Source organism: Schistocerca nitens, chromosome 1 (genome assembly GCF_023898315.1).
Source record: "Schistocerca nitens isolate TAMUIC-IGC-003100 chromosome 1, iqSchNite1.1, whole genome shotgun sequence".
NCBI classification, from domain to species: domain Eukaryota; kingdom Metazoa; phylum Arthropoda; class Insecta; order Orthoptera; family Acrididae; genus Schistocerca; species Schistocerca nitens.
In genome coordinates this window covers 787330264-787346457 of record NC_064614.1, presented here as the reverse complement: position 1 = coordinate 787346457, position 16194 = coordinate 787330264, and the positions used below count along the sequence as shown (strand labels likewise).

The 16194-nt window shown below is 36.7% G+C and overlaps 1 protein-coding gene across 1 annotated transcript in view; it reads right to left on the bottom strand.

The window, feature by feature from the left end:
- LOC126261905 (serine/arginine repetitive matrix protein 2) overlaps positions 1-16194 on the bottom strand; it is a 280569-nt gene that overhangs the window by 87761 nt on the left and 176614 nt on the right. The window contains exons 4-5 of the mRNA XM_049958577.1: positions 2780-3031; positions 1900-1962 (exon numbers count right to left, since the gene is read on the bottom strand). Coding sequence (XP_049814534.1) covers positions 1900-1962; positions 2780-3031 — 315 coding nt within the window. The remainder of the gene's footprint in view (positions 1-1899; positions 1963-2779; positions 3032-16194) is intronic.

Below are 16194 nucleotides of genomic sequence, written 5' to 3'. Positions count from 1 at the left end.
ACTTGTCAGAAAAATAGAGAGATGGTATTAACAATATTTTCTTTTATATGTTTAGAAATTATGCAGATAATTATGAAAATCAACTTTAAGGACAAAACATGTAGGAAACAGAAGAGTGAAAAAATAAACACAGCTCACATTTTTTGAAATGATATATAATAGTTCATATAAATATATATAATGACTAAAGAAATACTTGACAAAAGATTGAAATATAGCAAAGCAGTGTAGCACGCTAGATCAATAAACACTCCACACCTGCTATTGCAATAATGTGTCACAATACTGAATTAATATAACTAAAACAAGTTAATACAGATGAAATCATTGTGGAGATGGGAGTCATCAGCTTGAGTACAGCAATGCTCTGAAAGACATATATAGTGCAGAAACTACTCACGCTGCCAGTGTGACTGCTGCAGACACCCTTTTTTTCTCCCCCCCCCCACCCCCCCACCCCCTTACCAACAGCCTTTCTACTGCAGAATATGCGCAATTATTATTCCTTCTAAATCGATAACAAAAACTGAAAATATAGACTCTCCAAGAAACCTGTAACCTCAATCAACAGTAATTATTCTTAAAAAGGAACTAAGTGATGTTAACTCCAAGAATGATAAAAGGCACAATCCAATCATATGTAAATTATTTTGCAAATTTATAAATAGACCTTGTGAATGATGGAAGAAGTGGTCTTAAAATATTGCAGAACTCAACTCATAAACAATCAACAGCTCTTATTGCAAGCTATTAAATGTTCCTGTCATTCACTGAAACTACCAGTAGTTTCACATTTTAATCTCACGTTAAAACTGAAGATTGAATTTATACACTGAGTACATGGCTTAAACCAATCTCTCTTCAGAATCAGCAGTGTTATATTTCACGGAAGGCTGTATTGAACAAATCAAACAACTCTTCTTTTTCCACAACATTTCAAGAGCAGAAAAAATCTACACTGAAGTAAAACAAATGTCACTGCTGCCACAATGCTACATAAATGGGTAATCTCATAATTAGCTAAATCCCCCTTTCCCCAAATTACATGCATGCTGTCAGCAAAAACAGCATTTTCATACTGACAAATCAAAAAAATTACAAAAAGCAGTTACACTGGCACTCTCCAAACAGGTTAGCTTTCAGGTGAGGTGTATATTGATCATGGAGCATGGGCTTTACTGTTTTGTCTTACACAGTCCTTGCATCAAGACCATTAATTATCTGTCACTACTTAATAGGTGTCACTTCATGAGGAAAAATGCAGTTTCATGAACAGAGAATTAACAATAAACTAAGTGCTGAAAACTTTAATATTACTTTAGAAATAATGGAAAATGATTTGGTTGGAAAAAAGTGAATATCTGTACTCATTCCAAAACAATTTTAGTTACAAAATGAACTGTAATTATGGAACAATGTTAAGCTTAGCTTTCTGTATTAAAGCACTATGTGGAAACACTTAAAACATCTCATGTAATTAAGAAGCTACATTTCTGAGAGGTATTTTCTAAGGACAGTTAAAAATGCATAGTCTCATTAAATTTTTCTGTATGAACAGAATTCTGGAATAAGGATACATTATATCTTTCCTTTTACATAGGAAATTATTTTGTCTCATACTACGTCAATAATTCTATGCCACTAAGTGACAAAACCCAAATATTAACCTTTTCCTGACACATGAATATCTTTTTAATTCAATTTAATTTGTAACTTACCTACTTGGGCACTCATAATTCCTTCCAACTGTTCTTTTTAATAGAGAATGTATGTGGGAGTAGAATAAAAATAATAATTAATAAACAATTTACTACAATCTAATTAAATAGAATTTTTTTATAGTTAATTTACTTTCCACATCTCCCTACTGTGAGGTTTAACTTCAATACTGATATATACCTTTCTTTCTTGTGTTTCTTGGCTTTCTTCTTTTTTTCTTTTTTCGTCTCAGGACTAGTGGAACTAAAACACAAAGAAACAAGTCTATGTTACATGGATCTATTACAGTTTTATAAATCTAGTGGCAAGCAAAAATTAAAGATACACTTTCGAACATATCTTGTAATAATTTTCTATCAGCTAATAGTATTCTCTAACCAACAGGATGGAAAGTTGAACCATTATTTCCAGTGGTGTAGTGTCACCACAACCATGGCAAAAAAGGTATTTCTGATTAAAGTCTTGCAAAGATAACACAATTTCTGAAATAAGGAAGGAAAACATAAAAATGGAAATAATCAGGTGACAGTAAAAATGAAAAAGGGTGTGATTAAAAAATCCAGAGCATTTCATACAGCTCTATTACACAGATACAGAAAAAGTAAAGCTGTCAGCAGCCTGAAGGTTGCACGAAATAAAAAAAATTACATCTTTACTAAACCACTGACTGGTAGTGCTGCTTTATGAGTCAACATGAAAAGTAGACTGCTGTTTCATTCAAAAAATGTCCCAGTATGATTGCAACAAGTATGGGCTTCTGGCAAACTATTGTTGCAGAAAAGCAAAACTGATGGAAAAACTTAAGCCAAGAACACAAACTACCACAAAATGCAATTGCAGGTAAAGCTACTTGGACAGGACAGTATGTAGGCACTTTGACTAATACAGGCAACTGTAAGAAATGTCTGGATGCCGGTAATAGTTATTTTGAGTAACCAAGTGACTATAACAGCCAGATAAGACTAGCATTCAACTTCTTGTGTTTTGTATCAATTTAGTATTATTTTTTCTATTTATTAAATTAAGTGGATAAAGATATGGTACCCTTAGGTAACTGTACCTGTCTCTGGATTTTCTCTTTCTTTTCTTGGCCTTCTCTCCAGTATGTGATGGTAACTGCTCTGGACTGGGAGTACGGACCAAAGTATATTTCTTGTTCTGTTCTGCAGCTGCTTTAGCTTGTGCCTCTTTCACATGACGCTGTGGATCCAGACTACTGCCTTCGACAAAGTATTCAGAGATACCAAAAGCTTCACGTAACTTGGCATTTTTCTCTTGTTGAGCTTCGGCAATCTGATGAGTTTCTCGAACACTGAAACAAACACTTCCTGCCTAAATAATCTATTTTTTTTAAATATATATTTCTTTTAAAAATATTAGTGACAAATTATCACTTCAAATAAGCTAATATTGAGACTAGACTGTGGTGTGAGCATTATCACATTGCAAAAGATACTAACTAGTGCAGGTAAAAGCAAAAGTTACTAATTTTTAACAGTCATACTCACATATTTGAAAATCACAAAAAAAATTGTTATACTATTTTAAACATAATGAAAATGAAATTTGCATTTACACAGGAACACCAAAAAACAAGATTAGTTTACTCTTAAAATGTAGGAATTGCCCAAGATATTATCAGTTATTATGAAAATAGCTAGATCTTATTTAGTGATAAGTTGTATGTCAGAAATCTATATTCTTTAATTGTTTTGAAGACTTGATCAGTGAAATCATTAAAAAAAGGTGAGTAAAGAGTTCAACAGTATTTCACAAAAGTCACATAACATTCACAGCATGCCAGTGAAAAGGAATCGACTGAAATCAGTACATAATATGCTACCATTTGATAGGAGCGCATGAGAGCCTTCCTAGGCACTTACAAATTCTGAAAAATGAAAGTGTGTGAACAGTGTAAGAAGACTGGAAAGGTCAGTCTTTTCACAATATTTTCTACATGGGAGAAATCATTCCTTAAGAGTGAGGAGAGGAGAGCCTCTGTTGAGTCTGGAATGTAAGGAATGATGTTGTGGGATGTTAAAGAAATTTGGCAATCCATGAATCCGCAAAAAAGGGAGGGGGGTTGTTACAAGAAATAATAAATTTTCAATGTGGTAGAAAGGTCATCATACAATTACAAATAGAGCTGGTAGTCCAGTCCACTAACTTAAGTACTTATTTTTAATTAGTAATATACGTCCGTACATACGATGCATACCACACTTTGCGAAAATTATTGTTATATATTTCTTTCATACTTTTAAATTCAATGTGCTGTTCCTCAAGAAAGAGAAGGATACACTACACAAAATGCAATTATCATATGAAACTACACTTCTTACCTACACAAAGTGGATATTACATTACACAAACCTTCAACAACTACAGTACATACATTACAAGAGACTTCAGCAGAAGATGCCATAGCAAAACCACCCTTGTCGCACCATCATCATCTTTTGAAGAATATAGCAGACAGCAAACGCCACTAGCTTAGCCTAAATTAATTCTTTGTCGTCCCCATACTGTGTTGCTACTTTTTTAAATGATGTTATGCTCTTTCTTACAGTTCTTGCTACACATTTATCCCTGCTAACACTGAGTGTCTCGTCACTGCATACAACAAACAACTGGTATAATATGGGACTAAAAAAATGTATATTATTACTTTCTGCCCCCATCAGGTAGAACATCCACAATTTGATTGAATATTTTAATATTAATTTATTGCACACTATTGGACACGCCTGAATGACATGTCTTTGTCAAACTATTAAAATGTATATTTGGTCTTCGAAACCAGTCGTCACATTACAGGAGAGGAGTATAGATGAAAAATACAGTGACCAGCAAAAAAAGTTTTCACACACTGTTTTGCATATACAGGGCGTTTCAAAAATGACCGGTATATTTGAAATGGCAATAAAAACTAAACGAGCAGCGATAGAAATACACCGTTTGTTGCAATATGCTTGGGACAACAGTACATTTTCAGGCAGACAAACTTTCGAAATTACAGTAGTTACAATTTTCAACAACAGATGGCGCTGCGGTCTGGGAAACTCTATAGTACGATATTTTCCACATATCCACCATGCGTAGCAATAATATGGCGTAGTCTCTGAATGAAATTACCCGAAACCTTTGACAACGTGTCTGGCGGAATGGCTTCACATGCAGATGAGATGTACTGCTTCAGCTGTTCAATTGTTTCTGGATTCTGGCGGTACACCTGGTCTTTCAAGTGTCCCCACAGAAAGAAGTCACAGGGGTTCATGTCTGGCGAATAGGGAGGCCAATCCACGCCGCCTCCTGTATGTTTCGGATAGCCCAAAGCAATCACACGATCATCGAAATATTCATTCAGGAAATTAAAGACGTCGGCCGTGCGATGTGGCCGGGCACCATCTTGTATAAACCACGAGGTGTTCGCAGTGTCGTCTAAGGCAGTTTGTACCGCCACAAATTCATGAAGAATGTCCAGATAGCGTGATGCAGTAATCGTTTCGGATCTGAAAAATGGGCCAATGATTCCTTTGGAAGAAATGGCGGCCCAGACCAGTACTTTTTGAGGATGCAGGGACGATGGGACTGCAATATGGGGCTTTTCGGTTCCCCATATGCGCCAGTTCTGTTTATTGACGAAGCCGTCCAGGTAAAAATAAGCTTCGTCAGTAAACCAAATGCTGCCCACATGCATATCGCCGTCATCAATCCTGTGCACTATATCGTTAGCGAATGTCTCTCGTGCAGCAATGGTAGCGGCGCTGAGGGGTTGCCGCATTTGAATTTTGTATGGATAGAGGTGTAAACTCTGGCGCATGAGACGATACGTGGACGTTGGTTTCATTTGGACCGCAGCTGCAACACGGCGAACGGAAACCCGAGGCCGCTGTTGGATCACCTGCTGCACTAGCTGCGCGTTGCCCTCTGTGGTTGCCGTACGCGGTCGCCCTACCTTTCCAGCACGTTCATCTGTCACGTTCCCAGTCCGTTGAAATTTTTCAAACAGATCCTTTATTGTATCGCTTTTCGGTCCTTTGGTTACATTAAACCTCCGTTGAAAACTTCGTCTTGTTGCAACAACACTGTGTTCTAGGCGGTGGAATTCCAACACCAGAAAAATCCTCTGTTCTAAGGAATAAACCATGTTGTCTACAGCACACTTGCACATTGTGAACAGCACACGCTTACAGCAGAAAGACGACGTACAGAATGGCGCACCCATAGACTGTGTTGTCTTCTATATCTTTCACATCACTTGCAGCGCCATCTGTTGTTGAAAATTGTAACTACTGTAATTTCGAAAGTTTGTCCGCCTGAAAATGTACTGTTGTCCCAAGCATATTGCAACAAACGGTGTATTTCTATCGCTGCTCGTTTAGTTTTTATTGCCATTTCAAATATACCGGTCATTTTTGAAACGCCCTGTATGAAGATCAATACAATACCGTGACATGCACGCATGATGTCCATATATCAAATTACGTGCACAATGGCAGCTGTATTATGTATTTCTGTTCTCAATTCATATCCTGAAATGCGGCAAATGGTTTATACAAGCAGATAATTTAATGATACCACAAAATGTGTGACATGTCAGAATGATGTGTTATTTCATCTTTGCGCCTGATACATGGCTGTGAAGCTGAAATTGCATTAGTGTGAAACAGATATAAAAACAAATGGTGAAAATTTTGTTAAGAAAAATATTCTCATCCAGTTCTTTATTTCAAAAAACTTCTTAAACTGACAAGTTGTAATAATAATTTCATTGATTGTGACCGCGTGTTCCTGAAAAATTTTATAGAATTCATTACCCTTACACTCTACCTTCTTTGGGAGTATATGCTGTTTACTTTTATTAAATACTATATTAAAATCTCCAAGTGTATGTTATAAATTTGGTCAGGGACCAAGTTGTAACTGGGCATTCTACTCTAAATGTTACTGGTGGGCCAAAAGCAGCTGTAATTTTTAATTGTACTTTGCTATTAAGTACTGTATCATGATCTGTGATGAACACCAGTATCATCACAAACCTACTTATATCACCAGAAAAAAAGTACATCATACTACGTTTTGAAGGGCCTTGGTCATCACTTAAGTTTTATGGTAAAATAATAAGCTAGAAATCATCAGTCAACTACTTGAATTCTGCACTTAGTGTATAAAATAGGCTCCACACCAATTGAAGTTTCTTCCTTCTTACTTCAACAATGGCTCACATCTAGCATTGACATATCTTCTGTATAGCTTTGCCTTCCAACTTATAACAATCAACACTATGCTTTTGCTATCTTTTAGAAGTGCATATGACGAAGAATAAGTTTTGATTGCACAATTAGTTTAACAGGGTATAGAAAATAATTTTCAAAAATGAGCTGCAGGTTGCTGACATGCCAGACAGTAAGGCATACAATAACACACAATTTTAATGTGTGCTGTACCTCATATCAGATGCAGATCCCCATGTGTATAAGCTCACAGGCATCCATGGCCGGTGTCATTTTGGATAAAATAAGTTTGGACATTGGGCCAAGTAACTGCAACTATTAAAACAGCCAAATTGCCATTGTTTTGACTGACTTGCTGTGGTCCTCTCCAGGGTGGTTCACTGCTTTATGAACTGTCATTTTGGGATCTGGTGGCTACCGACACCACATATCAGAGACGTCACAGGACAATTTGAAGAGGCGTTGTGGAAGGGTGGCTGTATGGTGCACTATTGTCTGTGCTACCCTGGTGGCTGATCTAAAGGCAACTCTAGTAGGTGGCTAGTGCATTGGGTTTCTTTTGCCTGTGCTACTGTGGTAAGTGAGTGGTGGGTAAAGTCTCATTGGTGATTGGAAAGCAGCAGCAAATTGGCAGCTTGTATCCAGGGTAAGGTGTTTTTCTGCAATTTCCTTAACAAGGATCACATAACAACTTCAACTCCTATTCTTTCCTTTTTGTTTTCTATTTTTGCAGTACTCCATCTTCTCTTCATGTTGTCTATTCTTATCTTCTGTCCATTTTGTTCTCGATTTCTTTTTCCTCTACATTGAAAGCTTTCTAATTTTAATATTTTATTCTTGTCAAGATTTTTGTCTGTTATTTCCAATTCTTTAATGTTGTTTCTTTCTAGATCTTTCCTTATTTCTGTAATCCACGTTATCATTGATTTCTTCTTCCAGAAATATAGGAATATTTTTTCCTTGAGCCTGTTCTCAGTCATTCAGTAGAGAAGTCCAAAAAAGATTAATCTTCTTTTAGCCATTACTTATGATATTTTATCTATATTTTAGTAGATCTCCTCATTACTTCTAATTTTAGAGCCACCTGTAGTTTGTGTTGCATTCATTATTTTTCTAACTATACATCATTCAAGTACCCCTATTCTGTCCAGCTCATAGTTCATTCTTACACATTCACATGTGTATAAATATTCTGGTCATACCACTGTGGTATATTGTTTTAGTTTGATTTTTGTAGATATACATTTCTTGTTGTAAACATTTTTTGTCAAAACAAATGCCCTCGCTCTGTTTTTAACTTTATATCTACTGCAGATTTCTCTAGTCCATTCTGCTGTATCACTTCTCCAAGATATTTTAATTAACTTACCCACTCACTCTATTTTACCAATTTGTTCTATTTTACCAATTTGTGTTTTATGAATTTTTGTGTATTTTTTATGTTTGTCATGAATTTTGCTTTTTTCAGTTGAAACTTTTGAGACCAGTTCTATTTGCTATTTATTCCAGAAGATTTATTTGAATAATTGTGTCTGTCAGAGTTTCTGAAAGTACTGTGGAACCCAGGCAGTTTACCTCAATTTCATTTTTCTTCTTCCTAGAATTACTGGTTCAATTTTGTGATTCTTTAGCTCAAAATTTCAGATCCTAATTTTTCTTTTCAGAATGCAGTTTAACAGTAAAGGTTATAAACTGCCTCTTGTCTAGCACCAGTTTTTAAATCAAATGGCAGAGATAATTGTTTCGTACATTTATCTTTAGATATAGTCTTTGTTTAGAGTTTCATGAATATGTTTGCTAGTTTTGCTTTCACACCAAATTCTCTAATGATTTTATCTATTGTCTCTCTGTCTGCCGAATCAAATGTTTTTCTTGAAATCAATAAATCATACCATTATAGGTTGGCTGATTTACATAAAGCAGCTGTAGATCATTGATAATCTTTGGTTCAGACCATTCCAATAATTCTGCTGTAATGTAGTCTTCACCACTTGCATTGTTGTTTTTGAGTGATTCAATGGCTTCATAAATTTCTTGCTTTGTTGGGGGGGGGGGGGACTTTCTACAGATTTTGTCGTATTGCTGGAAATTCCAAGTTAACAGTTGGAACTGGAGATTTTAAGAGCATGTCAAAAAATTTGGCTACTATTTGGTGTTTTCTTTGCTATTTAATCCTATTTTGCCATTTTCATCTTTGAAACAGATACTTGATACCTTTTAAGTACATGTTTAAAAGTCTGGTAAAAAAGTTATAGTATTATTTTTGGTAAAATTTGCTTCTATTTCCACAAGCAGAGTTTCTTTTGATTTTTCGTCTTAGTTTTGATGTTTCTGTTTTTTTTCTGAATTCTTCGTTTTCTTTAACATATCTATTTTGTCCACTTTGAGCTCTTTGTTCTAGTGCTTCTTCACACTCTCCGCTCCACCATGTCTCCTTTTTAATCTTGGCCAGTCCTAAAGTTGTCTCTGCTGATTTAGTAATTTGTACCAGGAGTTCATGCCAATCATCTTGTTTTGTTCTGCTCTAATTTTTTTTTTATATTTCCTACTGTAATATTACCTGTAGTGGAACTGTATCCAATTACTTTCTTGGTTTTGGACCAAGCGAGGTGGCGCAGTGGTTAGCACACTGGACTCGCATTCGGGAGGACGACGGTTCAATCCCGGCTCCAGCCATCCTGATTTAGGTTTTCCGTGATTTCCCTAAATTGTTTCAGGCAAATGCCAGGATGGTTCCTTTGAAAGGGCACGGCCGATTTCCTTCCCAATCCTTCCCTAACCCGAGCTTGCGCTCCATCTCTAATGACGTCGTTGTCGACGGGACGTTAAACACTAACCACCACCACCACTTTCTTGGTTGCATTTTTTGTTTTAGATGGGAGAAATCATATTTTAATTTCAGAGATATAATGATCTGAATCAAAATCCCCATTTCTGATTTCTTTAACATCCATAATTTCCATGAGATACCTTTTAGATATGGCTGTGTGATCCAGTTGAAATTATCCTAGTTTTGGATTTGGTAATATCCAAGTTTTGGCTATTCCTAGCAGTTTGCGAAAATGTGTGTCCATCAGTTTTAACTGCTTATGACAGGCATCCTCGGAACTTTTAAGACCCAGGTTGGTGGAGTTTATTATTATTATTATTATTATTATTATTATTATTATTATTAATCATCATTATTAACATTGCCATCATTGTTGTTGTAGTTGATCTTCTTCTTAGTATTATGATGACCATTCATCGCATTTAGTTAGTATTCCCTTAAAATAATAACACGTTCATTGACCATATGGCGCTATTACAGAGGTCCTATGGTTTTCGAAAACCAGTAAAGTTCAGAAATTTAAATGCCATAGGGCCATATTTCAAACAAATGGCTTAATTAACAATGTAAATGATACCAGAACTAGAAATTTATCTGTGCAAAAGATGTCAGAGCTACAAAACTTGAGACGGCATACCAGCTCTACAATGGCACCTGTAATAAAAAAATGAGAAAAGTAACTGCTATAGTGTGGTCATAAAACCTCAAGGGTTCCGTCAGTTGAGTGTACTGCTACATTCCAAATAATGCATATTCTACAAACAGAGAAAGAGGACATAAAAAATCTTTAAAAATTATAGTGACCAAAATTGACTAAAATGGCAGCTACACATTAAGAAGCAATCAAGATCTCTATAAAAACATCCCAGAACTCTCAGACTCAATCATAGAAGAAATGTGTTATATTTTTGCAGAAGTGGAAAGAATAAGAGAACAATGTTTCCAGTATTCCAATACCAAAAATAATATTCCAATTTAACACTCTTAGAAGATTTTACATTATTTGGTTAATATGTTCAAACGAGAAATGTTTGAAATAATAGTTACACACTGCCATGATGTTCAAGAAAAAGAATAAAGCACACACACAGAAATCCGCATTGAGAAACAAAGCAGACAAAAGGGAGAAGCGGTTAAAAAATCTGGAAAGAATAGAAGAAGAGATAATGTATAAGTCTTTATGATTTTAGGCTCTTGAGTTGACCACATTCCAAACAAGAACAAGAAATCAAAATGCCATCTTCAAGCAAGATGTCTCTGATAGGTACAAAAAGACTAGTAGAGGTGGTGAACATAGTAAGTGACACTGTAGACGAGAACACTGGACCACAGACAATATAAACCACATTTGACATCACACTGAAACCAACATCACAGTACCTCTATCAGCCAACTGGTAGGTTCCTCTGCTAGTGTTTCGGAATAAACATTAATTTTTATTTAGTGTAGTGTTTTCAATAAAGAATTTCTTATTACAATAGTTAAGCCTTGTGCAGCATTTTATAGTCTGCAAAAATATATGACAGGAAGAAATATTGTGTTCTATAGGTAAAATTGTTTTAAAAACACAAAAGGTTTTCGAGCACTTTTTTGAGAGCAAGACAATAAATTATAAGTTGAAACTAAGGACTGACATTATAAATGAGCAGATGTGAAAGGTCTTCTATTTGAGAGCATTCATTTATGTACAAACATTGTGAATTCAATGATAACACTTATTATGTGTATGTTTCGTAAAATCTTTTTATGTCACATCAATATTTCCCAGTGATGATGCATCAAAGAATATTTGGACACTTATCTCATACTGGATGAACAATCACACAAAAATAGGCAGCAAAAATTTGTTACATGAATGTTTTAACACTGAGGACTTGGGTATCAGAAGAAACCTCAAGCCAGATGCGGTGCCATTAATGTTTCATTTTTCTTAGCATGTACCACCAAAAGCAAAAAAAGAGGAAATGACAAATTCAGAGAAAAATGCAAGAAGTGTCCTCTTTGTCATTATAATGTGAAAGATACAGTTTATTTGTTCTTTTACAGTTAGGCTGTAAAGAAAATATGTTATGCAGTAGTTTCAATCGCTTAAGGAATTGTAAATAAATGTTACAACTTATTTCGTTTTTGTACGCCTTTGCCAGCTGAATGCTAAAATGATACGATCATGTTAATATTGGTAATTTTTCGGAAATTACATTGGCTGTAGTGTTATGTACTAATACAAGTAGCCCATGTTGGCACCGTGTTCACAATTCAATACAGTTCTTAGTGTCAGTGTATGAACAAAATGCAAGCTTATGAAGTACTGGACCAAATTTGTGACTGGAATCAGAACTTTCTTAGAGGTAGGACTCGATGTGTCATTCTTATAGAGGTAAAATCGACAGACAGAGGTGATTTCTGTAGTTGCCCAATGGACCGATATTGGACCATTACATCTGCATCTTTACTCTGCAAGCCACCTTACAGCATGTGGCAGAGGTTACCCTGTATACCACTGTCACTTCCATTTTCCTGCTCTAGTTGTGAATGGACTGAATTGATATGGACCCAAATAAAGCGAGAAACAGCGAAAAGAAATACTACTTTCAAACATGCTGAAGTCGAGAAGCTAACACACGAAGCTCTTGACAATGTTACTCACCAAGACTGGGAGAGGTGCATAAAACCTGCAGAATCATTGCAAGAAACCGATTTCTTCAACCAGGGTTTAGGAGACACCATAGTGGAATCTGTGATGATACACCTGGCTGGAACAAGCGACAGTGAATCTGAAGACTCGGAGCCAGGGGATCCTTCAGTTTATGTAAGTGCCGTCTATGTAAAAAACTGACTTGATTTAAATGTTTGTCTATTCATTTCAGTTACAGATGACATACAGCGAATGTTTTTCCTTTGCAGTAGATGTCTGATAAATTTATCACAAGTGGTGGCGATTAGCTCGCTTGACAGTAACTGTCAATTAAAATAAGATGATCAATTCTGCATTAATTGACAACAGTTTCTCCTAAAACTGCCTATCGAATGTCTTTACATTCGGATATAATCTTACTGCATTTGGTTTATTTGTACATTCGAAATTTAACTCCTTTTTTTTCAGAGAAGGATTTACTGGCTATTGCATAGTAAGGGTAATGCAGTTCATAAAATGACAAAATGTTGTGGTGCTTCTGTATCGACTGTATATACAAACAGTGCAGCAACATCGGAACAGTCCCAGCACTTGAGAAGAGCATAGAAATCTATAATATTTGACGACTTTTACAAAAAGCTAGAACATAGAATTGTATTACTTTAGTATGAGAGAGGATAGTATCCGATGGCTAGAGAAATTTAGCGTAATGTTCGTGATAAAATTGATTATTCTGGGCAGTCTCTTCAATGCACTGTCTTATCCGGCCATTTGGTTTTTAATTGAGAAACTGCAATGATGGACTAATTTGTAACACAAGACAGGGACACTGCAGTAGTAATAACAAGGTTTTTGTGTACCAAGCATGTATTGCGTGCTGGGAATAATAGGCTTACAGCAAATTTAGATAAAACATGGGTTTCACAAAACCTTTTGAACAAATACGTTTGTGTAGCGGATATTGGCGTTTTGAGTGATGGGTGCAATGACGAAGGTTATGTATTAGTAGTCAGTAAAATATTTTCGGAAAGTAGGGAATATTCTCGGTCATATTAAAGCAAGCTGTCCGAACAAAACTCTTGGCGACGAACAAAACTCTTGGCGACGGCCTACAACGACTTGCGCGCTGCTGCGCACGGAACATCGCGGAAGTAATTTGCCTCTGTGCGTGTTACGATAGAATAATGAAATTTGAAATGTTATCAATAAAAATTTTGTAGTTTTCTTAACAACTTTCTGGCAGGAAGTTTCTTCGCAGATCTACAGAACGAAAATTCATCAGCGACTGCATTTTTTGCTATGCAGTCGGCACAGTTTGACACCTCTTATAATATTTTATATTTTATCTCAGAATACTTTTATATTTTCGAAATAACCAATTATGTTAGTGATTCTGTTACTACCACAGGTTGGAGTAAAAAATTACTTTCCTCCAAAATTTCTTGTAACGTTTGTTTTCTTTTTTTTTTCCTAGCAGATAGTGAGAATTTTGTTTTGGAAAGTCCTCTATCGTATTCTAGGCTAAAAGTAGAGTTGCCCAATATTCTTTTTTAAACTTTTACGAATATTTGAAATTATCACTATAAAAAAACTGGCAATGTTGTAAGACGGCGAGATGACCTTGAAGACCAATTTTCGTGTGGCCACTATAGCCAACCAAACCTTGTAGCGGACCGCTGTACTGCTCAGCTCCCCAGGGATGCTCGACCCTCGTGAAAAGACTCACTGATCGCTTGCAGCCGACGAACAGGAACTAGAGAACACCTTCCCAAAGGGGAAACACTCAAATCTCTCCTCCTTGTAAATAAAAATAATCGCGGAATAGTGGCAGAAAAATTAAACAATATCGCTTAGTAATATGTGACAGTCCTGTCTTTCTGATCTGGCAATGCAGGCCCGGTAAGTATTTCATCAATAAAAATTTCTACACACATACAAGCGAAGAAAAATAAAGCTGATATTATCGACGGGCTTATCGCCTTTTCATTACTCATTTATTAAGCATGGGTCACAGCGATGCTCCAATAAGAACACCGCTATTTATCCAAGCTCTAACATAAAGGTGCCTTTTACGTGAGGGATTTTCTTATCTCAATCGACTATTTGTGACAAATGTCAAGGAACTACAAATGATAATTGAATTTGTTAATAACCAAATCGAAGTTCATCCTGGATGTGCTCCACAAAGGTCAATGGTAAATTCTCCTCACGGCTGAGAACTGGAGGAATAGCGAAAGTGCCGTTCTGTCATGTACTTGTACGTCGTTTGGATTAAGGCTGTTGGAAAGTGGGAGGGCATTCCAAGATAGGTAATCAGATATACAATCGAGAGTGTTAGCCTCCAGCTTACCAGAGGTAAACAGTAACAGTAGGAGCCTGCTAACTCGTAGACGAACTGGCCAGCTCTCCCAGGGTATAGTAACTTCATACACCACCTAGGCACTGTTGTAATATGTCACACTAGACAATGGTCGCAAACTGGGACGTTTTACCACAAGAAGCAAGCTTGATACTTGCTCCTGAGAACAGCCATGGCAGTGGATTCATACGTGTTAGAGTGTGACGGGAAATGAGTAAAATTGTTGGAACAGCGGTCCCCATCACGAGAGGCCCCAGGGCGGGACCAAGTGACTTAAAACACTGTTGTTGCTAGCCACTTGATGTCTGTTAACGAAAAGGCCAGGAACACCTCTACTTACAGAGTAGGAGGAGTAGCGAGAGGATCTGAATGTGGCTGGCCAGAGGCACCAGGGAGATGCAGAGCCCCATGTCAGACTGGCCGATGTTTGTGAAGTGTCGGTGGATTGTTGGGCCGACTATAGATAGGGAGAAATAGTGCGCCGCCACAATTCTTTAAAAACCTAGGTTGTTTGTATTCAGAGCTCTCAGATAGATAGTTGGGGCAGCCGCTCTGTGTCGCTCGTCGCCAGGCTCGAGTGAATGGCGACCAGTCTGTTTTCTCACTTGGCTGCTGCTGTCAATGTCTGCACTTTACAATGCTGTTGGTGATTGCCACTTGTGTTAGCTATCACCCCAGGGACTGAAGACACTGACTTCTGCTGTGCAACCCAGTGGCATCGTTTGCATTTTTTGTGCTCCGAATTAGAATGCAGTGCAGTAGTTAGTCTGAAGAGAATAAACAAGTTTATTAACACCTTTGACTCCCCTAAGCCTCCTGCGAGTAACCTACAAGAATGCCAAAATCCACGCCTCTCGTCGGTGCCCCGTGACTGTGTTCGGCACTGATCCTAGTAATCAATCTGTCATCGCGGGCACCTTGTCTTTGCATTTGCTCTAGCCGCTCGGGAATCAAATTGTGACCTGTAACCCACTTTTTCCCTCTACCCTATGCTAGGACACGGTAGCCAAACGTTTCATAATATCAACAATTATTTTCTCTTTTGAGAAAATATATATAAACAGACAACATTCAGAGAGTAGTAAAAGCTTCTTTATCCATTGTACCTAGTTTTGTTTCTACACACCACGTATTGTCATAAATTGTTATTCTCATTCAACAGAGCCGACTTTTTAGCTGTTGATAAAATCTATTAATTAACATTTTTTCATCTGTTTAAGTCCTTATTTGCACAATTTTTTTCGTTCAGACACTGTAAAATAAGAAAACAATTAATATTTTTCTTTCATTTATTTGGTCGCTTTCTTGTACAAGAACACACTCAGGAAAATTACCGAGTACTCCTGTAACTTTCGAAATGTTAGCAGACGACGCCATACTCCCGTTTCTGCACGTGCGCAGTCTGCAGCATAAT